Source organism: Bos mutus, chromosome 6 (assembly GCF_027580195.1).
Source record: "Bos mutus isolate GX-2022 chromosome 6, NWIPB_WYAK_1.1, whole genome shotgun sequence".
In the NCBI taxonomy this organism is placed as follows: Eukaryota; Metazoa; Chordata; class Mammalia; order Artiodactyla; family Bovidae; genus Bos; species Bos mutus.
Window position 1 is genome coordinate 15,836,324 of NC_091622.1, and position 25,058 is coordinate 15,861,381.

At 37.4% G+C, this 25,058-nt stretch overlaps 1 protein-coding gene across 3 annotated transcripts in view; it reads right to left on the bottom strand.

The window, feature by feature from the left end:
- The window catches only part of SEC24B (SEC24 homolog B, COPII coat complex component), an 80,908-nt gene that overhangs the window by 15,655 nt on the left and 40,195 nt on the right, over positions 1 to 25,058 (bottom strand). For all 3 annotated transcript variants that reach the window (XR_011464461.1, XM_070372023.1, XM_070372022.1), the window contains 6 exons: positions 17,375 to 17,455; positions 14,349 to 14,566; positions 7,491 to 7,672; positions 3,825 to 3,927; positions 2,083 to 2,209; positions 587 to 696 (listed from right to left, as the gene is read on the bottom strand). Coding sequence is in view for 2 of the 3 variants with exons in the window: in XM_070372023.1 (XP_070228124.1) it covers positions 587 to 696; positions 2,083 to 2,209; positions 3,825 to 3,927; positions 7,491 to 7,672; positions 14,349 to 14,566; positions 17,375 to 17,455 (821 nt within the window). In the remaining variant the exon portion in view is untranslated. The remainder of the gene's footprint in view (positions 1 to 586; positions 697 to 2,082; positions 2,210 to 3,824; positions 3,928 to 7,490; positions 7,673 to 14,348; positions 14,567 to 17,374; positions 17,456 to 25,058) is intronic.

Genomic DNA, 25,058 nt, shown 5'->3' on the forward strand with positions numbered 1-25,058 from the left:
TGATAGAGTAATAGCCGAGATATCTTTCCAAGGAAAAGTAAACATATTTATTATTAAATATTAACCTTTAAACCCTCTCCCTACTCCTAAAAATATTTTACTTTAAACATTTATATTTTTAAACCTGACAATCATTAGTACCATTGGGTCACCTGATGGCAGTTGAATCCCAGGGGTTAAGTGCTAGGTGTAAAGCAAGTTCTTAAAAGCAATTTTTGACAAAAACATGAGTTTTTCTGTTGAAGGATCTTAAATACTAAATGGTAAAAAGAATATTTATATTCATTACAAGCAAGTAATGAAATCAAAATGGCAACAAATTGTAGATAAGTAGGAAACATATTTATTAGGAAACATTTATTAGGAAACATTTCTTAGTGATGTAACTGCGTTCTTTTAGGAGATCAAGCAATCTTTACAAAGATACAAAGAGTTATCTATTTGTTAAGTACAAGGTTTCAGCACTATTTCAAAAAAATCATACAATGGACAATTTAAAAATTTAGACAAGAATTCACTTAAGAGTAAACTACCAAATGACCAATACAACTGCACTGCAGGACTAATTTTAACACTGAATAGTTACCATATAATCTGAAGAAGCAATGAACTCCACTGTTGAATTCTGAACTTCTGGCCGTTTATGAGGCTCTCCATAGGATCGGGTAAGGGGATTATACATAAATTCTTCAGGAACTAGAAAAGATTAGGAATCCAGTACAAAGTTAGTAGCACAATTTCTAAACACATATATATGCCTAGAAATAAACACCTCTATCATTAATATTTATGAAGTTTATAAAAGCTTTGTGAAGATCTAATGGTTGCCAACAAAGGTCCGTCTAGTTAAGGCTATGGTTTTTCCTGTGGTCATGTATGGATGTGAGAGTTGGACTGTGAAGAAAGCTGAGCGCCGAAGAATTGATGCTTTTGAACTGTGGTGTTGGAGAAGACTCTTGAGAGTCCCTTGGACTACAAGGAGATCCAACCAGTCCATTCTGAAGGAGATCAGCCCTGGGATGTCTTTGGAAGGAATGATGCTAAAGCTGAAACTCCAGTACTTTGGCCACCTCATGCGAAGAGTTGACTCATTGGAAAAGACTCTGATGCTGGGAGGGATTGGGGGCAGGAGGAGAAGGGGATGACAGAGGTGGTTGGATGGCATCACCGACTCAATGGACGTGAGTCTGAGTGAACTCCAGGAGTTGGTGATGGACAGGGAGGCCTGGTGTGCTGCAATTCATGGGGTCGCAAACAGCTGGACACGACTGAGTAACTGAACTGAACTGAACTGAATGGTAAAAACTAATCCCCTAAACCTTCTTTAAAAAAACAAATCAGGAGGACAAGAAAACTTATCTTCTGAAATTAGATGAGAAAACCAGGACACAAGTAGCCTTGCTTCTTAGGCTTATGTCCTATTTATTATGTCACATGACATGGCAAAGAAATCAGAAACACAGATTTGAAAGCAATCATCGTAAGAGGATCTAAGACATGTCCCTGAAGGGGACAGCAGATGCACATGCACACGTGTGTCCACACACACCAGCAGAGATCTACACTGAGCTGAATGGACCACATGTACAGAAAGAAGACAACCTAAACTTGTCAGGGTCAAGCATGATTAGTGCGCATGCTCTCATCTATCGGAGCTGCACTGCTGCACTTCACTTCTTCAAAAATAATCTATGAATTCTTTTTACCTTCTCCCCTCCCTGTCGCAGTCCGCATTATCCCCTTGGCCAGCCAAAAATGAAGTGTCCCTAGCCTGCATTCTATTCATTAAAAGTGTCATGAAAGTTTATAAACAGTGAGGAGACACCAGATAATAGCAACAATGTCAAAATGTCTAAAATAATATAAGACACGTTATTTTAAGAATCTGAGGGACTTCCCTGATAGTCCAATGGCTAAGACTCTGCTCCCAATGTAGGTGGCCCAGCTTTGATCCCTAGTCTGAGATCTAGAGCTCACCTGCTGTTAACTAAAGATTCCACATGCCACAACTATACATCCTCAACTAAGACCTGGAACAGACAAATAAATGAAACAAATATTAAAAAAGAATATGAAACTCACCATCATTAACTCTATAGCACAAATTGCATTTCCATCTACGTTGATCAATGAAGGATACAAAAGGGTTGATATATGTTCGACAAGATCGGCACCTCACAATGGTATTGGATGTTATCACTGGCAATTGCTAGGAAAAAGAATAAAGATGTTGTAGCAGAAAAAACACCCCAGAGGAAAAATGGACCACATACTGCTCTGCTCCCTATGCAGAACAGAAAACACATTTGTGTTTTGAAACTGAAGTATTTTAATAAATTCCAGTGGTGCACTGAGCAACATAAGCAGCTATCAAGTTTCTCCCTCTTCTAACACAAACTGTAAAATAACAGTAAAATAAAGCCAAATCAAATGTAATGAAAGTTACTGGCAGAGAAGCAAGTCTGGTTGGCCAAGATAATATAATAACCTCAGCTTATCAGCTACACTGATAAGAAGCAAGTGTGAGAAACTCGCAGTGTATAAAATGTCTGTCTTTGCCGCCTGACTGCACCTGGTACCAGACTCCAAGGCCCTGCTCGTTAGGCAGCCATACAGCCTGGATGGGGACCACGGGTCAGCAGAAACCAAGGACAATGTGCCTTAAAGACAGTACATCTCTCAAGGCTTAGTGTGGGACAGGAACTTTATACATAAGTAACTACATGTTATTTGTGAAAATATCAGGAAATATATTTAACTGAAAATGAGAAAATTAAAAATTACCCAGAATTCTACATTCCCAAGGAAGTCACTGCTGCCAATTTAGTGTATACACTTCCAGAATCTGGGAAATTACCTATGTTGGTTTAGAAATAAAGGCTGCAATTTTATTACAGCTGGTCAAATAGTACTTACTGAATGAATATAATGAAGGTACTTATCATATATTATAATTATTTTATTTTCTATTCACTTGAGGAAAGAAAACTCCACAAGGAAGCTTAATGACCTTTGTATCCTCAGCACTCAGCGTGACAGGTAATCAAAAAATATTTTTTGGTTGAATGAGAGCAAAAGAAACTCATTAGCAATAGAGGGTAAAAAAACCGTAGTTATAAAGAAGTATGAGGGTGAAACACAACTTATAAAGTATAAATAAAATGTATCTGATTAAATGTTTTTTCTGAAGTTTAGGAATTTTAGTTTAAATACAATATGCTTGCATGAAATACCAGAATATGTATAAAAAATCCAGCATGCTAGGTATTATATCAAATAGACTATGGAAACTTTAAAAAATAACATTTTAATTCAATAGGCTTCAAGAATTTAGACTTTATTATTACAAAGGTTACTTGATTAATACAGTTGGGAACAACTGTATGGTTTTCCTCCCTAACTGTGCGCCGCTGGTGGTGTTTCCTTTATGTTTAAAAATAACTGCTGAAGTTTGTCACCTATGGCCATTCCACAGTACCACTAAAACTACTACTCTTTCCAAACCCAGCTCAGATCTCATTGTTGTAGAAAACACCCGCTACTGTACCCAGAGGAAACCCCTCCAGTACTGTGCTCGTTACTTAACTACGTCACAGATGCTGATTAGTTACAGGTATTAGTCATCCTGCACCGCAATTATCTGCCTCTACGTTTTTGCTCCTATCAGCAGGTGATAGAAAATGTTTGTTGTATCGAAACTGAAATAATTAATTCTACTTTCAATAAAACAAAATAAATATTCTAAGAAAATATACAATCCAAACATCTTGCACATTAAGTACAGAGGTCAACACCCACAAATACCTTAAAATATGTTACTTTACCGTTAGGTCTCTGAAGGGATGTAACAACAATCCTAAAGGAAGCTTAGCTTTATTCAGTAACGCCTGTGTCTGTGGAATATTTGTTAAAGTACACCGAAATGAACTGTAAAGACAGAAACAACAGGGACTATGTTAGCTATCAGGAAAAATACTAATACTGATGTGGATACTTGCAGACAGCTAGACAGTCAAGAGGATACGTGAAAATCACTGGACATACTACAGAACTATGAGGGTCCTGATGACTTAACAGGTATATATGTAATTTATATGTCAAAAGATCCAAATTAAGGACTCAACATTTTCATGGTGAAAAAGTATAACACACTCAGGAAAACACAGTAACTCTAGTATGACCATCAGGGCATGAACAGCAGGGGGCAGAAAACATGACTGAAAAGGTACCTTTGCATCTTAAGGATGCGGCTCCTGATCTACTGTGCGTCCTTCACCTGTTGAACGCCTCCTTTTTCTAAGCCTCATCAGAGTTCTAGCTTCCTGTGAAACCACCCTCACCCTGCTCACAAGTCAGAAGGAAAGACTTCTTCCTCTGTGCTCTGAGGTCTACTTATGCCTCTATGGCATCAGGTAGTCTGACCTGCTTTAGCTGTGCACTTTATCTTCTCTATCAGCGACCTTTTGTTCACTGTGTCACCCTAGCACTATTCCTCTCACAGACTAGTGCTCACAACTTGAGATCAGCAGACACAGAACCAATAAAGGAGCAACCAGAGATACAAAGCAGAGGTGCTGGAAATGGTGACAGGAATTTTAAGAAGAGTGGTTGACAGTATGTTGAGATAATCCAGATATGGGTTGACTCCACACTGGTGAGTTCCCCGAACACACCAAGCTGGTTTCTGCTTCAGGACCACTGCATTTGCTGTTCATGCAGCTTGGCGCCCTCTTTCCAGAGTCACATTTTGCTCTCTCATTTCATTCAGATCTCTATTCAAATGTTAACTCCTTGGGAAAACCTATCCTGACTCCTCAATTAAAAATAATCAACCTCAATCCTTACTATTCCCTACTTCAGAGTTATTCTGAGATTACGTTGCGTACCCATTGGTTTGATTATTCACAGTGTGTCTTCCCTAATAGGATACAGGCTGCATGAGACTGAGAACTTTGGTTTACCGCTTCATTCCCAGCACCTAAAAACAGTGTCTGGCACCTAATTTAGAAAGCATTCAGTCCCAGTGGTCATGTATGGATGTGAGAGTTGGACTATAAAGAAAGCTGAGTGCTGAAGAATTGATGCTTTTGAACTGTGGTGTTAGAGAAGACTCTTGTAGAGTCCCTTGGACTGCAAGGAGATCCAACCAGTCCATCCTAAAGGAGATCAGTCCTGGGTGTTCATTGGAAGGACTGAAGCTGAAGCTTCAATACTTTGGCCACCTGATGCGAAGAACTGACTCCCTGGAAAAGTCCCTGATGCTGGGAAAGACTGAAGGCGGGAGGAGAAGGAACGACAGAGGGAAAGACGGTTGGATGGCATCACTCACATGATGGACATGAGTTTGAGCAAGCTCCAGGAGTTGGTGATGGACAGGAAAGCCTGTCATGCTGCAGTCCATGGGGTCACAAAGAGTCGGACATGACTGAGTGACCGAACTGAACTGACTGAAATGCTGAATGACTCATCTTAATATGCAGACACAATTACTATTTCTGTTATACAGTTGACAACACAGATTTGAGACACAGAGTATTGGCACAGCTTCATGGATACTTATCAGTGGAACCACAATAAGTATCTAGGTCTGTCAAACTCTAAATCTATGCTCTAAAGTCTGCTGCTGCTACTGCTAAGTCGCTTCAGTCGTGTCCGACTCTGTGTGACCCCATAGACGGCAGCCCACCAGGCTCCCCCGTCCCTGGGATTCTCCAGGCAAGAACACGAGTGGGTTGCCATTTCCTTCTCCAATGCATGAAAGTGAAAAGTGAAAGTGAAGTCGCTCAGTCGTGTCCGACTCTTAGCGACCCCATGGGCTGCAGCCTACCAGGCTCCTCCGTCCATGGGATTTTCCAGGCAGGAGTACTGGAGTGGGGTGCCATTGCCTTCTCCAATGCTCTAAAGCCTAATACTCTGCTATTTAGGTACAAGGTATTTTATGTATTTTACACATAATTGAGTAGAAACATAGAACTATTCCCTATCTATGTGATCTCTTACACATAAACATATACTGTATTTACCTACTTGGAGGGGGTGCCTAACCATTCATAGTACAGGGCCATAATTCACATACTTATTGACCTGATAGCAACTTACACATAGTTTGGGCAGCTAACTTTCAATCTGGAATCAATGGTTTTACGTTTTTTAGGAAATGGTCTTGGCACTGCCTTAGGCACTGATTGGGGGCTGGTGTAGGGGATGGTGGAAGAGGTGGAACCCTCAAAGCACCCCCATATTCTGTTTCCTCTATTAGAAATCTATATAAGACTTTGGTTAAAAAGAGAGGAACTTGTTAGCTTTTTTTTTTTAAGCTAGAAAACTAGGGCCTTAAAAATACATATAGCTTTTTTATTTTTTAAGCTGGAAAACTATTGCCTTAAAAATACATATATATATGTTGCCTCTGCTGCTGCTGCTGCTAAGTCGCTTCAGTCGTGTCCGACTCTGTGCGACCCCATAGACGGCAGCCCACCAGGCTCCCCCATTCCTGGGATTCTCCAGGCAAGAACACTGGAGTGGGTTGCCATTTCCTTCTCCAATGCATGGAAATGAAAACTGAAAGTGAAGTCGCTCGGTCATGTCCAACTCTTAGCAACCTCACGGACTGCAGCCCATCAGGCTCCTCCGTCCATGGGATTTTCCAGGCGAGAGTACTGGAGTGGGGTGCACTGCCTTCTCCGGTGTTGCCTCTAAAGAACACTATTCTAATGCAAGGAAGACAGTGTTGTCTGTGAAGCAGAGTTTATAAGGAGAGATTCCAGAAGCAGGACGATGTCTGGGTAGAGAGAAACATTCTAGACTTAGGAGACAGAAAAACAGAAAGCAGACACTAACAGAGGACTTTTGGTTTGGGGGGCACTGCAAGTGAGTAACAGAGCTTATACACCACTGGCTTGTGGCCATCAGATGGAGGCTGCCAACTTCTCTGTGAGGTGAGGAAATACTCAATAAAGAAAATCCAAATCAATATTCAGGCTAAATAAATGGATAAATACACATTGGGGCAAGGGTCTTCTCATTCAACACTAAGTGGGAAAAGAAAATTTAGAAATAAAACTACTTATCTAATCTGTATCCTTTTCAAGCAGAGATTAAAATTGCATTAAATTAAGATTTCACCTAATTTAAAAGGAAGATTACTTTAAAAGAAGTTACTACTGGTAAAAAGTGAGGAGAAAGAAATTTAAGAAAAATATGGTTAGATTTGGGTTTCTAAAACCCTTCACTAAAACAGAAAAAACTTTCCCTAGCATTAGATAATAGGGAATGAGACAAGGAATGAGACTCGACAGCAACAAAGAGGACAGGAACCGATGACTTAAACTAAATTTTACATCTAGAATTTCTACACAAACTAAATTACAAGAGTTCACATTAACAAAACTTCCAATCAAGGAATTAATACCATAATATTTTTACTATGTTTGAAAGTCATGCAATGTTTTTGACAAGGTTTTTACTTACTAAAGATTATAAATACTTACTCTGGGCTACAGTTTAATTTCTTGAGGTCTAAATTCAAGTTGGGTACAGGAGCCCAAACAGGAGTCATGGGTAAAATATTCCTCTCCTGAGTAAGGTTGACAGGTCTCAAGCTTTCTGGCTGTGAAGAACTCTGAAGACTCAATCCTCCCAGACTGGAGGACAGCTGGTTCATACCAGGATACTGCAGAAAGGGCAATTTGCAACAACACAGAAGAACAATGTATCAAACAAGAATACAATTTATTATACTATGTGTAGGAAATTAACATACAGGAAAGCAAAAAGATAAAATTTGAATCTAGCTTTGTAAAGTAGAAAAACCTAATTGGGCAGCTCAGTTTAAAGCACTCTTTAAAAAACTCAAAGCAAAAATACTGAAAAAATTTAAACCTTATGTGAATGGTTAAACTTAACAACAATATTTCGACAATGCTTTTCAACATCAAGAATTTGGTTTCTCTGAATACCTTGCATACTGGAAAGGCAGGATAAATGCTTAAAGTTTTTCAATTTTCAGAATGTGTTGCTGCCATAGGAATGATAATGATGTTCCATGAGTTCTGCTTGCTTAGTTTTTGTTTCTTTTATATTTTTAGTATTATTATGATGTCATGGCTCTTATTAACTCAGTGTGACTTAATGAACTGTAGTTACTATTCACTCTGAAGCCCACACTACCCAGTCTTCTGTCAGTGACAGCCCCTGCAGCTGATTTCAGTGTCCTTTTGATATGAACCCGTTGTCTCTGTTAGTTTCCTTGTTTTCTGGCATGACATTCTGTATCACTTCTTCAGAACTGAAATTAGCCATTTATCCAACAAAGATTCCTGGTTCCTTTTAAATTGGGATGGTATCTAGAGACCATAATCTAGATAACATTGTTATTGTGTTGTTATTACTTCCAGACTTCTACAATAGAGATAGAAATCATAGAAGAAAAAAAAAATAATGAGTTCACACTGACATTTCCAATTCAAATTTAGGTAATGGCATTTTAATTTTTTTGATTTTATGCCTTTATCGCTCTTCTCTTTTGCTGAAAATCTTGTATTCTAATGGTAACAGCATTATGCATATGTGCTCAGTCAAGTCCAACTCTGCACCTGCCAGGCTCCTGTCCTGGAATATTCCAGGCAAGAATACCGGAGTGAGTTGCCATTTCCTCCTCCAAGGGAGATTGCCAACCCAGGGATCGAACTCTGTCTTCTGTGTCGGCAGGTGGGTTCTTTATCACTGAGCCACCTGGGAAGCTCTGATAACAGCCTTACTTATTTGTTTTATCCTACAACATCCTAAGATAGTTCCAATATAACAACACTAATATTATTATAAGTGCAAGGTTATTTAAAGATTTCTTTGTAGTTCTTTTGTCCTTAGATTATTTTCTATTCAGAACATACAAAATACTGAGTTTTAAGATTTGTTAAAACAATACTTTTTTCTATATCAGAATGTATTCAACTTGATAAACTGGTTCACTTCTTTTTGATTTTAATTTTCAAGGATTGCTTTCTATCTTTCATTCATTTTATGCTTTTTTGAGTAAAATTTACATAGTTTTAATGTCAAAACTTTACAATAATTCAGAAATATCTTGTTTCACTCCTGATCCCTCTCCCTAAGCTAACTATTAGCTTTTGGTCTTACCTTCCATTGTCTCTTCTTAATAATACAATATAAACTAATATATACACTGCTCTAAATGTGACCTTTTCACCTAAAAAAAAGTGCTAGCAGTAACTCTACATCTGTATATAGAGATTCTCCACATTCTTTTGTACAGTTATCAAACACTCCATTATGTGAACATACTGAGGAATTCCAGCTAATCAGTACAGAATGATAAAGTCAGGAAAATCACTATTTTATAACCCATATGGGAATAAATGATACAGGTAATGGTCATCTGGAATAGATGACAAACAGATACCAAGAGATGAGTGAAAGCTTAACGAGGAACTTCACAATGAAAGGACAAGGCTGTCACCAAAGGAACCCACTAATCTATCTTAGCACCACTAAAGTGAGACAATCATGTATTATTATGTTGTACACAGAATCAGAATATATATTTTGGCTTACAAAATAAATAAATGAAGTAATATACTGAATTTAATCAAGCCATTGGATCTAATTTCTAGTCCACAGAAAATGAAACAGAGGAACAAGTCAAATGATACCACAAGAAGCAATTAGTCAAATTCAGAATGTGGGACAGTCTATAGATCAAGAGACTTAGTTTTTTCCAAAAGATCAAAGGCACAAAAAATAGGGGCAGAGTTGTGTGTTAGAGTTAACAAGAGAATTAAGAGACATAACGCTAATACAATTAGTGAGTCTTGATTTGAACAAACCAACTACAGAATAGCAATCTGGAAACTACCAGGCAACTCTGAAAGCTGACTCAATTTTAAACAACATTTAGAAATTATTGTTAATTTTGTTGGCTCTAATAGTGGTATTACAGTTTGCAAGAAATTATCTTTTTCATCTCCCTACTTTGCCCTGCCCAGGGTTAGCTTTAAGACCCTGTGCAAGAAAAGGGTGTGTGTGTGTGTGTGTGTGTGTGTACGTGTGCATGTGTGTGCATGTGCATGAGTACATGTGTGCTGAGGATAGGTAAAACAAGTAGAGCAAATTGTTGATAGTAACTGAAGCTGCTGAAGCTAAGCAAAAGGAAAAAAGCCCTGCATAATAAAAGGGATTCACTGAGTTTACATCAGAGCTGTAAAGGAGGGGAGAAAAATGATTATATGAATTAGTAACAGTGTATAATAGAAAACCCCAAACAGACCCAAGTTTAGGATAAGAATTTAGAATTTAAATTTAAGAATTTAGGATATAAAATAAAGGTAGAATATTTAATCAATAAGAAAGAACAGATTATTTAATATCAGTGAAATTAGAACTATTTTGGAGAGAATGAGATTTATATTTATATACCAGAATAAAACCTTAAAAGATGCAAAAGTAAAGTCACCAAAGAACTAAAAAAAACACAGAGGGAATTTTTCCTATCTTGATATTGAAAGACTTTTAAAGGATACAAAGGTAAAAACAAAAAAAAAATTATAATATGACTATATAAACATTTCTCTAATGTATTAAAAAAAACATTAAAATTGAAAACAAATGTCAAGCTGGGGGAAAAAATTATAATATAAATTAGACAAAAAAAGGTTAATGTACTTATTACAGACAGCTTTTACAAACCAGAAGGACCTGAACAGAATAATGGTGAAAGAATATGAACAAGGATTTCAGTAAAGAAACACAACTAATAATTATGAAAATAGTAAAACAGTTTTGCTTATAAAAAAATAATTCTTGGCATACTGAGAAGTGCAGTCATAGACACTTTTGCTAGGAATATTAATTGGTCCATTATTTCTTCATATCTGAGCACCAAAAACTACCGTCTGCTAGATATCTCCACTTGGATGTCTACTGGGCATTTTAAATTAATCTGGAAAACTTGATTCCCATTTCCAGAACTATTCCTCTGTCTTCCATCTAAATAAATACACTACCCTCTATCCAGCTGTCCTGCCAAAAACCTAAGAGTTATCCTTAATGCTTCCTTTCTCTCACCCACCACATCAGTCAAAAGACATCCCTTATCCATCCACTTTTTACTCCCTCTGCCAATACCACCTTAGAACAAAGCAGAATCATCTATTTCTGGGATAATGCAAAGCTTCCATCTGTCTCCCTGTTTCCATTTTTATATTTTCAAATACTCCCATCCCTAATCCGTTCTTCACTTAGTAGCCAAATGATTCTCTAAATACATAAACCAGATTTCATTCCATTCCATAAAATCTCCTATGTCTTTCCTCTGCACTGGTGTAAAACTCAAGTTTCTGACTATGGTCTTTCCCAAACTCTGTGATATCATTACTATTATTCTTCCCTTTGCCATCTGAGCTAGAGCCACACTGGGACTTCAGTTCTGAAATACGTCAAAGTTGCCTCTGCCTCGCTGCTAAGTCACTTCAGTGTGTCCGACTCTGTGCAACCCCATAGACGGGAGCCCACCAGGCTTCCCCATCCCTGGGATTCTCCAGGCCTCTGCCTTACGTTTCTGTATATATGTTTCTGCAGCCTGAAATTCTCTACCCTCATATTTATCCTTGTCTGGCTTTTCCTGTCATTCAGATATTAACTAAACTTAACTTCTACAGTGAGGGCTTTCCTGTTTATATACCCAAGCCCTGCAATTTCTTCAATTCATCTTGTTTCACAGCATTTGTCATTGTTTGAAATCAGCTTGTTAATGTATGGATTTACTTATTGTCCTATTGGTCCGGCCTTCCCACCAAGTTTCTTGAGAGAAGGAACTCGGTTTTGTTCACTTGGCTTCCTCAAGTAGCCTCAGTGCCTAGAGTAGGGCTGTCACATAGAAGAAACTCAGTTTTCACTGAATGAATAAGCAGGGAGAAATTCTAGGTATTAGCAGCTGTGATTGGCTAATCTTACCTGAAGAAATTTCATCTAAGGAAATAATGAGACAAACGCACAACGGTCTGTGCACACTTGTACACGTTGATTTTGATGCTCAGTTATGACCAATAGCAGTAGGCTGGGCGATTATAAAACATTACGCAGCTATTAGATGAAAGGTATGAAATAATGTGGACAGGTTCCCTCTCATGCTGTTCAAGGATTTTTTTAAAAAATGTAAAATGATGCTCATATTTATCAACTTGTCTGTGTAAATAAGTCATTTAGATGCCCAGCTCCTTTACTGGCTTTCTCCCGTAGATGCATATAGCAAGAAACCTGGAAGGACAAACTGCAAGTGTTACTGTTTATATCTTGATGGTGGGAATACTGGCTGGTATTTATTTTCTTCGTTTCTGTTTATCTGCATTATCCTACAACTGCTCATGCACCGCTTTTTAATTAAAAAAAAAAAAAAAAGCCATACAGTATCTGTATCTGGGTTTTTTTTTTAAATATTCACTAAAATATATATTTTTAAAGATTTAAAAAAATGTTTTGGCTGTGGTGGGTCTTTGCTGCTGCACACAGGCTTTCTCTAGTTGTGGTGAGCGGTGGCTACTCTCCAGTGGTGGTATAAGGGCTTCTCACTGCGGGGGCTTCTCCTGTTTTGGAGCACAGGCTCTCAGCACCCAGGTTCAGCAGCTGTAACATACGGGCTTAGTTGCTCCTTGGCATATGGGATATTCCTGGACAAGGGACTGAACTGGCGTCCCTTGCATTGCAAGGCAGATTCTCAACCACAGAGCCACCAGGGAAGCCCTAAAATCTTTTTCTAATTTTTCTTTTACAATTAATTTATTTTTTAATTTTTAGGGTTTTTTTTGGGGCCATACCACGTGGCTTGTGGGATCTTATTTCCCCAACCAGTGACTGAACCTGAACCCAAGGCAGTGAAAGCACCAAGTCTTAAACACTGGACTGAGGGGATTCCCTTCTTTTTAAAACATCAACTTTTTCTGTTTTTCAACTCTGAAAAACTAATTTTAAGTTTTTTTCGTCCTCAAAGGGCAACCACTGGGGTTTCCCTCTACTTAGTATAGGTCATCTCAAATAAATGAATACCAAGAAAGCCCTTAAGATTCAGGGCCCTCCCACTGGGTTGTACTAAATGCAAATATTTAGAGTCATTTCAATTTTACTCCTTGTGGCTCAGCTGGTAAAGAATCTGCCTGCCATGTGGGAGACCTGGGTTCGATCCCTGGGTTTGGAAGACCCCCTTGGAGAAGGAAAAGGCTACCCACTCCAGTATTCTGGCCTGGAGAATTCCATGGAATGTATAGACCATGGGGTCGCAAAGAGTCGGACATGACTGAGTGACTTTCACTTTCACTTTTCAATTTTACTACAGAAAGCTATTTAAAGTAAAATACTCTTATTCTAAATAGGACTTGAAAAATAAATGGCTTCTTTTAAAATTACCTTGTTAATGTTAATATTAGATTAAAATCTATAATCTTTTTTTAAGTAGACAGATAAGAATTTAAATGCACATCCTTGCTATGTACTTAAATCATTATTGTTCACTTATCCTGAAATGGAATTCCATTTGGACCAATACAGCCCTAAAGAAAATCTAACAAAATGGAAGGCAGGGAAACCTGAACTAACCAACCATATTTCTCCAGTGCCTTTCCCAGTTTCCTTCTTCCTTCAGTACTTTAATTCTAAAATTAAATTCCAGGAAGAAATGGTTTTTTTTTCTTCTCTAATTTTCATCAGTTCACCATAAGATGAAATCTCTGTAAAGTTAGTCTACTGAGAGCAGTTTTTTATTATAAGTAGAATGCTTTTGTCATTTAAACTGTTTCCTTATATTTTACTTTCTCTCAACAAGTATAAATGCAAAACACTTATTGTTCTTTTAATAAACTGCTATGGTACTTAAGAGGTAACTCCATGAAAGGTCAAGTCAAAAATAATGAACAAATGTATTAATGAGCCATTTGTTGAAGCTTTTACCAATTTTAGTTATATGTCACAGAGACTTCTTCAAGTTAAGTGCTGAAACCAAAATCCCAAACTACATTTATATCATGTCAGTTTTGGAGAAAGCCAGCTTAGTAATACAAAATTTAAAATAAGATTTAATTTCCTGATCATAGAATGAATATCTGCATATTACAGAGGCTCTGAAAAATAAAAGTACAAGGCAAAAAAGAAAAATCAGTTTTATCTTCTTCTCTGTATACATACACACATAAACACGCACATACAAACTGGAATCAAAGTCTGTGCATGTTTAATCTAGGCTTATCTATATTAGCACTTATGATCCATTAGAATCACCAGGGACTTGTCAGAATTGCTAAGTTCCACAATTTTTATATAACTTTATATGACTAAATACATACTTGAGCATACTGCTGGAATCCAGAATACACTGGGCTACTGGGTGGTCCTCCAGAATTAAGTGGTGCTGTGGCATTCTGATACCCAGGCTGAAGAGTCGGATAACCATACCCAAATGGCTTAGGCATTTTTGAAGGCTGAGGAGCAGCTGGAGCTGGCGCTGGAGCAGGGTCAGGAGCGGGGTCAGGAGCAGGACTACTTGCTGATGAGGAAAGCACATCTAACAAAGGAAAAAGCATGGTGTTCACTGAAAAGCAGCACTCCACAAAGACGCCTGGGTGAGCCACTACTTTGACACTTTCTTTTATTAAAACTTTTTATTATGAGAAATTGTGACTGTATACAAGAATGGAACAAAATAATAAACCCATATATCCATTACTTAGCTTTAAATATTTTGCTAATCTTGTTTCACATGTTCCTACTCCATCTTTATTTTTTTTAACAAATATATTACAGGGAAACTCCATCTTGTATCATTTCACTGACACATACTGCAGTTGATATTCCTAACAGATAACATATTAAATGTATATAATAAATACAATATAGAATATGTTATAATATAAATATATATTTATATATATCTGAAAAGTTATTTTTTTCCCTTTATTCTCTCAGCAGAAATGGGGCTAAGAAGCAGAAAACAAAGCAAAGCAATAAAAAGAGTGTCAATTACTCTCTTCTCCAACTTGCTTTTTTATCTGACCTTGACATTTATTTAAAAAAAAAAAAAAAGACCCATGGAAGAAGTGGCCTATCTCCACAGTCCCCCGGAAGTCTGCTTTATTTTCAGAGGTGAAACTGTGAAACTATGAAAGACAATGTCTAGAATAGTGTGTGGCTCCTAAAACAATGTCTAGTATATAACAGAGGCCAAATGAGATTTAATGAATGAATGCTTTTCCTTCATTTAAATTTAAAACAGAAACTAAAACTTGATGAAAACTGTAGGGGAAAAATAACTGTAGAAAATTTAATTATCATATATAAGAGTAACATCAACTGCACAAAACCATTATTAACATTTTGTTATACTATTAGTCTTATTTTTAAAGTTAAATCTAAAATATATGTGTATTTTACACTGCTATATTTAAAAGGACCTACTGAACAGCACATGGAACTCTGTTTAATGTTATGTGACAGCCTGGACAAGAGGGGAGTTAGGGGGAGAATGCGTACCTGTATATATATGGCTGAGTCCCTTCCCTGTCCGCCTGAAACTATCACAACATTGTTAATCAGCTATACTCCAAAACTAAATGAAAAGTTTTATTAAAAAATAAAATATATGTATTTTAATCTATATTTCATATAAAAATTATATTCTTCACTAGCAATCAGATTCTGCAAAAAAATTCTTAAAAGCATCTGACTTTAATAAATTTATTTTTTCAAAGTTTACTGAGGAATCCCATCCTTCTACTGACTCTATTAGCTCTCATTTTTGAAGAGACCTTCCTGGACATTCTTAAAAGGACAAAAGCATCAACGTCATGTCATTTCCTTAGATTTCCTGCTTGTCTCTCCTGACGGTGATAGGAACAGAAGTATTAATAGAAGGATCTCTTAACATAGCAAGAGTCATCAGCTTAAGAAATGAAGAACTGGAGTCCTAAATATGAGAGTCCAATGCTTTTCACCTTATTTAGGAAAGGGACAATGTTTCATACATCTCTACAGTCCCTAAGACCTATCTAGTACCTGACATACAGACTTATTTCACTTAATCTTACTCTGACAGATTCTTTCCTTAATTTTGGTGTAGTACACATAGCTAGGAAACTTGCCCAGGGTCATTCACTTACTGCCAAGGCACAGTCCATAAAAAGATTAAGATGTGCTGATTACATGAATACAGACAAACACAGCAAGGTCTAACTCTAAGGCCACCATCTTTTAACTCCACTACATTGGATGTTTTACTTCGGGTTAACCTGATGCTCATGAAATACTATAGTTATAGTTTTCATCTTTTAGTGAATGAAGTGACTCTTCTAGAATATTCTGATAATGGGGATTGCTTCTGGAATGGTCCACAACTTCTCACCCATACACATACACACAGATCCACAGATTCCCAGGAGAAAAAGCCCTTAACCACAAAGACTGAGTAGCTCATTTAAGTATTCTTGAAATATTAAAAGGGAACTCTATATTAAGCTGAGAAAATTGAAGTTTTCTACTGATTCATACGACAGTGATAGCAAGACAGTGTGTGAAGTCCAGCACATTCCAATTTCAATTAAGCTTCATCCTGGATAATTACCAATGTGCTAAGAAAGAGAAGAGCACAAAAAGTTGTTTTGTTAGTCCTAAATTTGGAATCATTAAAAAGATAAGGCAGACGGTCAGGTGTGGTTGTCAGGCTGTTGGTGTTAGGAGACAGGCACATTAGGAAAATAACAGTACAAGACGCTAGAATGAAAGAACTATCCATTATAGAAGTCAAATTTTAGATTTTTTAACACTATCCACCACTCCTGCTCCTACATGATGACCTACATTATTTCCTACATTATCTCCTACATTATTTCCAGACATGGTTAAAAGTAATGCCTCCAAAACCTACCCTCAAATTGGTTAATCTATTTACTGGTGGAGGCAGGCAGGAGCCATAGCGGGAGGAAAGAGTCAAAGACTTTATACTCAGAGGCTAGTTGGAAGAAATTCAAGGACCTAGGCATGAGAACAGAAATATAAATTTAAAGGAGTTACTAGCATAAAAAAGAAGGGAAAGAAGAGAAAAATTATTCAGTATTAAGTCTTCTAGGAAGAGGAAAAAGATAAAGAGCATGGTAACAAAAATCAAATACTAAATTTCCTTAGGCCTCCCAGAGACAGCATCCATAGTTGTTACATGACAATTACACCATGAAATTAAGGCTGAAAATAACAGGAAAATGTTTCCTTTCTCTGTTAAAAATATAGCCTGCTAATTATGTACAGTAAGTGTTCATGTTTGAAAGTAATTGATGGTCAGTAACTTTTCAAATAAACTTCAACTACGCACAAAACAACTTACCTGGATAGCTGCCTCCTTCTAGGGCATCGTAACTGTTGGGCATTGGAGAAGCACTGCTTGTCGTAGAAGAGCTGTCAACACCTGAAAGGAGAAGCAAAATATCTGCTAAGTTTAAAATGACCATGTATCTCAAAGCTTTGGCAATTTTGAAAAAAGATGTTTTGCTGATCTAGGAAAATTCCTGATCTAAACAGCATGAGATGACTGATGTTTAATGACATTTAAAAAACCATATATAAATTTCTGATAAGAACAGAGGATCAAAGTAGGAAGAATATGGAGCTCATGAGTAGAATAAAATTTAATCAGACACACATGAAGGCATCTTAACAATATATAACTTTAGAAGTAGTAAAACACAAATATCAATTTAGAATGATAGAAATGTTAATATAATCACACCTCAAAGATAGGCTCTACCAAATCGCAAGCTATTAAATACATCTTATCAATATCAGGTTATTTTAAGATAATTAAATTTTAATGACTTTTATAACTCAGTACAGCTGTATGAAACCCACATAAGAGGAATCTCTGGCTTGGGTTGCCACCTAGCATGTTACTAAGCTTTTCTATGTCTTGGCTTATTCATCTGCTCAATAAAGATTAAATAATATCTGTGATTTTAATAAGATAACAAAAATAAGTGGTACTCTATTAAATATGTGTTAGACTATGAAAACTTTTATTACTGTGTTCATTCAAAACTTGTAAGATTAATTGGAATGTTCAGTGGCAATATATGATAATATTTAGTAATGTCACACAGATAGTAGAATACAATATAAATCCTCTCAGTTATTCACTCAACAAATACTTTATTGAAAGCCTATAGTTAACATAGATACACTAAAGTATATACTACTGAATAAAACTGAAAATGCATATGGCCCCTCTCGTGTTGGCTTTTTTTCACCAGAAAACAAAATCCTGAGTTACAGAGATGATCCCTAGCTCTTAATACCAATATTATAACTGGGGTTAAAACTATATTTTAGGTTAATTTTCAATTGTGATATAAAAAGAATAAGTATGCACAATATCTTTCATTGAATAATTTAGGTTAACGGCAAGAATTCAGTGTACTGACTCAGAGCATAATAGCTAAAATTCTTTGTGTAGGAACATTTTGTTATTAGTAAATAACATGATTTAGAGGCAAAAGATTATAGTTACATTAGACTTTGCCACTTAAGTGCTACACAACTTTGGGTAAGTGACAACCATCAGTAATACTCTCTCCTGAAAAACAAGAATAATTTTTTAAATGCCCTATGTGTGCTTGTTAATGTTCTTGTGATGCTTAAATGAGGCAGTGGATATTAAGCAACTTACAAAACATGAAGCCTATAAAATAAATAACAGGCAAAAGACACTAATACAAAGTGCTTTCTTGTGGTAATTAGAAAATTGTTGCATATTTTTGTCATTACTCTTAATTAAGAGTGGGAAGTATAGGCTCTTCCTTTTTGTTCCTTGTATTTGTGAATTTATATCTAAAGCAGCATGCTGATATGTAAGGTCAAAAGTCTTGAAGTAACAGGATTAAAAAACAATAAACCAAAACCCAAATATTCACCAGGAGATGAATGGATAAACAAAATGGACTATATGCAGTGTATCTATACAATGGGATATTATTCAGCAATAGAAAGGAATTAAGTACAGATACAGGCCACAATATGAATGACCCTTGAAAACATGTTAAATGAAAGAAGCCAGACACAAAAGGTCACATGTATGATTTATATGAAATACCCAGAAGAGTAAATCCACAGAGATAGAAAGTAGATTGGTGGTTGCCAAGGGCTGAGAGGAGGAGGAGATGAAGAAATGAAGACAGAGTTTAGATCCCTTTCTTACACCTTACATTAAAATTAACTATCACAGACCTAACTGCTAAAACTCTTAAAATATGGGAGTAAATCTTCACGACCTTGGATTAAGCAATAGATTTTTAGATATGACATCAAAGGCACAAGCAACAGAAGAAAGAAAATAGATATAATGGACTTCATGAAGTTAAAAACTTGTGTTCCAATGATATTATCAAGCAAGTTAAGAGATAACCCCAGAATGAGATAATATCAAATCATATATCTGATTAATAAAGATCTAATATCCAAACTTGGGCTTCCCTGGTAGCTCAGCTGGTAAAGAACCCTCCTGCAATGCAGGAGACCCCAGTTCAATTCCTGGGTCAGGAAGATCCCCTAGAAAAGGGATAGGCTACCCATTCCAGTATTCTTGGGCTTCCCTGGTGGCTCAGATGGTAAAGAATACACCATGCAATGCGGGAGACCTGGGTTTGATCCCTGGGTTGGGAAGATCCCCTGGAGAAGGAAACTGCTACCCACTCCAGTATGCTGGCCTGGAGAGTTCCATGGACAGAGGAACAAAGCAGGCTACAGTCCATGGGGTCACAGACTCAGACACAACTGAGTGACTCACTAATATCCAAAATATTTACAGAACTCTTACATAAAGTTCTGTAAATAAAATATTTACAGAACTGTTAAATAAGCTCTTAAATAAAAAAACTCAACAATAAAAAGACAATCAAATTAAAATGAGCAAAGGATCTAAACAGACATTTATTACAAAAAAAAATAAACAAATGGCCAATAAGCACATGAAAAGATGCTCAACATTACTAATTAGAAAAATGCCAATCAAAACTACGAGGTATCACCACACACTGATCAGAATGGCCATCATCAGAAACTCTACCAATAAGAAATGCTATGGAGGGTGTGGAGAGAGAACCTTCATTCACTGTAGATGGGAATGTAAACTGGTACAACCACTATGGACACCAGTATGGGGGTTCCTTAAAAAAGTACTAACAAAGCTATCACATGATCCAGCAATCCTACTGCTGGGGGTATACACCCAGAGAAAAACAAAAACTCTAATTAGAAAAGATACGTGCACCCCAGTGTTCATAGCAGTACTATTTACAACAGCCAAGACATGAAGACAACCCAAGTGCCCATCAACAGACAATTGGCTTAAGGAGGTGTGATATATAAATATATGTTAGAGTACTAAGCAGCCATTAAAAACAGAATGAAGTATCACCATTTGCAACAACATGGATGGACCTAGGGAAAATTGTAGTTAGTGAAGTCAGACAAACACTGTATGGTATCACTTATGCAGAGAATCTAAAAAATAATACAAATGAATTTACACACAAAATACAGACTCACAGCCATAGAAAGCGAACTTACGGCTGCTAAAGGAAAAGGGGCTGGGACAAATTCCTGCACTTTCCAAGCTGTACTGTAAGCATACACTGTACTGCAGAGTAATCACAGTATGCTGCCCTATCATACTGCGAGTACACAGAGGCAGCCACGCTACTATATTGATATTTGGAACCATGATACCAAGTAAAATACTGCTTTCTGCATCCAAACTAGTTTTAGCTGAATGAGAAGTTCTGGCACTTGTAGCCACTCTTAAACGTTACATCAAGTCTGCCTCAGTGACTTCACAGTACAGCTACTGATAATAAATATTCTGAGATCCAATGGATGTAACACTCAGGGAACATTTTTCCTCATTCTTTTACTGGCTCTATGTCACGGGTTGAGAGAAGACAAGAAGCTGAAAAAGAGCAGGAGCTGAATCAGAAGTAAGGTCAAGTAAATAGCTCAGAATCTGTGAAGTTGGGGGAAAACAAACCACGGTACACTAAAGCCTTCTAAAAAAGACTTAAGCCACTCTCTCTGCTTGGGTCAACAAAGTCAAATGCACTTATTAATATTTTTCAACTTGAAATGAACGAGGCAATTTGAAATTGCATTTCCTCATAACATGTATAAAACACAGAAAAAGTGTAAGCCAAATCCCACCTCTGCCACTTAGCAGGTGAGAGAAAACGGGCGGTGGAGTTTAGTTGCTCAGGCGTGTCCGGCTCTCACGACCCCGTGGACTGCAGCCCACCAGCCTCCTCTGTCCATGGGAGTCTCCAGGCAAGAATACTGGAGTAGGTTGCCATTTCCTTCTCCAGAGGATCTTCCCACCCCAGGAATCGAACCCAGGTCTCCCACACTGCAGGCAGATTCTTTACCAACTGAGCTATAAGTGAAGCCTGAGAGAAAATAGACAAGACTCCTAACATTTCTGAGTGATTTATTATTTGTAACAACAGATTTTATAACTCCACAGGGGTAATGTTAAGATTAAAGAGCTATAACAGATATAAACTAAATAGTTACTAGCCAAAGACTGAGAAAACATTCTTCATCTTTTCTCTTCCCTCTTCCTATCCTAAAACCGCTACAAAAGAGAGGAAAAGAAAGAACAAGACAAAACCTCCTGATTGATAAAGCCAAGCATTTATTCTCAAGCCTCAACCCAAACTTCACATTTATCACTGCTAACCAAGTTTCTTTTGATTTGTAAAAATGGTTCCCTTCTTTCGGGAATACTCTGCTAATATGCTTCCCTCCTCCAAATTTCTGCTACCTTAGTCTTATTTCTCACTAGCTTATTCCTTATTTCAAAAAGCCTCTAGCGCTAATCAATTTCTTCTGTTAATGAAAATCAACTTGCATTTCTAAAATACAAATTGGTTACGTTATTTTCCCATGTAAATTCCTTCACCTCTACCTTAAAGATAAAACTCAAACTACTTACGAGGAAATGTGAGGTTATTAAAGATCTTATCCAGCCTACTCACCTTCATTCCAAATCTTCTTACCACTTCCCCTCTGCAAACAATAGGTCCAAACTCGCTAAAGTTCCCCAAATATGCCACTATCTCTCATGCTTCTTGCTTTGTTTCAAAAAAGTGTCTCTGCCTCTCCCGAGGTCCCTCACTTGCTCAATTCCAAGTTCTTTCAGATTCAGTTCAGGTTTCCCTGTCTGCCCTCCAGAACCCTCTCAGTCATCTCCACCCTACCTTTGGTTCTAGATTCTCCTATGTAATCCTATAAAGCACCACGATTAACACAGGACTGACTGTAATTCCATTCTATATTCCAAATCAGACTGTGAGCTTCTTGGGTTTTCCATCAAGCTCACATATGGAGCATTGTTAATCTGTTTATAATTTGGTTGTTCAGAACTCAAAACATTTTTCAGAGAAACAATAAAATAACTGGTTTTATTATCCCAGTTCAGTCAAGACCAAAATCAGATTGATTATATTCTTTGCAGCCAAAGATGGAGAAGCTCTATACAGTCAGCAAAAACAAGACCAGGAGCTGACTGTGGCTCAGACCATGAACTCCTTATTGCAAAATTCAGACTTAAATTGAAAAAAGTAGGGAAAACCACTAGACCATTCAGGTATGACCTAAATCAAATCCCTTACAATTATATATACAGTGGAAGTGAGAAATAGATTCAAGGGATTAGATCTGACAGACAAAGTCCCTGAAGAACTTTGGACAGAGGCTCGTGACATTGTACAGGAGGCAGTGATCAACACCATCCCCAAGAAAAAGAAATGCAAAAAGGCAAGTGACTGGTGAGGCCTTGCAAATAGCTGAGAAAAGAAGAGAAGCTAAAGGCAAAGGAGAAGAGGAAAGATATACCCATTTGAATGCAGAGTTCCAAAGAATAGCAAGGAGAGATAAGAAAGCCTTCCTCAGTGATCAATGCAAAGAAATAGAGGAAAACAATAGAATGGGAAAGACTAGAGATCTCTTCAAGAAAATTAGAGACAGCAAGGGAATATTTCATGTAAAAATGGACACAATAAAGGACAGAAATAGTATCAACCTAACAGAAGGAGAAGATATTAAGAAGAGGTGGCAAAAATACAGAGTAACTATACAAAAAGATCTTCATGACCCAGATAACCATGATGATATGATCACCCACCTAGAGTCAGACATCCCAGAATGAGAAGTCAAATGGTCCTTGGGAAGCATCACTACAAACAAAGCTAGTGGAAGTGACTGAATTTCAGTTGAGCTATTTCAAATCCTAAAAGATGATGCTGTTAAAGTGCTGCACTCAATATGCCAGCAAACTTGGAAAACTCAGCAGTGGCTACAGGACTGGAAAAGGTCAATTTTCATTCCAGTTCCAAACAAAGGCAATGCCAAAGAATGTTCAAACTACTACACAATTTCACTAAACTCACACACTAGCAAAGTAATACTCAAAATTCTCCAAGCCAGGCTTCAATAGTACAACAGTACATGTACTGAAAATTTCCAGATGTTCAAGCTGGATTTAGAAAAGGCAGAGGAACTAGAGATCAAATTGCCAACATCCACTGGATCATCGAAAAAGCAAGGAGTTTCAGCAAAACATCTACTTCTGCTTTATTGACTACACCAAAGCCTTTGACTGTGTGGATGACAGCAAACTGGGGACTATTCTTCAAGAGATGGGAATACCAGACCATCTTACCTGCCTCCTGAGAAACCTGCATGCAGATCAGGAAGCAACAGTTAGAACTGGACATGGAACAACAGACTGGTTCCAAATAGGAAAAGGAGTACGTCAAAGCTCAATATTGTCACCCTACTAATTTAACTTATATGCAGAGTACATTATGCGAAATGCCAGGCTGGATGAAGCACAAGCTAGAATCAAGATTGCCAAGAGAAATATCAATAACCTCAGATATGCGGATGACACCACCCTTACGGCAGAAAACAAAGAAGAAATAAAAAGCCTCTTAATGAAAGTGAAAGAGGAGAGTGAAAAAGTTGGCTTAAAACTCAGTATTCAGAAAACTTAAGATTATGGCATCTGGTCCCATCACTTCATGGCAAATAGATGGGAAAACAATGGAAACTGACAGACTTTATTTTGGGGGGCTCCAAAATCACTGCAGATGGAGACTGTAGACATGAAATTAAAAGACGATTGCTCCTTGGAAGAAAAGCTATGACTAACCTAGACAGCAACCTAGACAACCTAGAAAGCAGACAATACTTTGGCAACAAAGGTTCATCTAGTCAAAGCTATGGTTTTTCCAGGAGTCGTGCATGGATGTGAGCTGGACTATAAAGAAAACTGAGGACTGAAGAACTGATGCTTTTGACCTGTGGTTTTAGAGAAGACTCTTAAGAGTCCCTTGGACTGCAAGAAGATCAAACCAGTCAATCCTAAAGGAAATCAGTACAGAATATTCATTGGAAGGACTGAAGCTGAAGCTGAAACTCCAATACTTTGGCTACCTGATGTGAAGAACTGACTCCTTGGAAAAGACCCTGATGCTGGCAAGGCTGAAGGCAAGAGTAGAAGGGGACGACAGAAGATGAGATGGTTGGATGGCATCACCAACTCAATGGACATGAGTCTGAACAAGCTCTGGGAGTTGGTGATGGACAGGGAAGCCTTGCATGTTGCAGTCCATGGGGTCACAAAGAGTCAGACATGACTGTCAACTGAACTGACTGATTTCAATGAATACTGAAGACCCTCAAACTAATACTGTTCTTAGTGGCATTGGTATCATTTTACTTCCTTCACAGACCCAGTATATGTACTCAATTTCTAAAATTTTAAAAATATACTAAATATGTACTGAATTTAGTTGGAAGATATTTACTTTTTAAAATAATCAAATAGTAGTACATCAGTTAGTGAGAAAGATAGATTGGGGCTTCCCTCAGTGGTAAAAGAATCAGCCTGCCAATGCAAGAGAGATGGATTCAACCCCTGGTCTGGGAAGATCCCGCATACTGAAGAACAACTAAGCCCACATGCC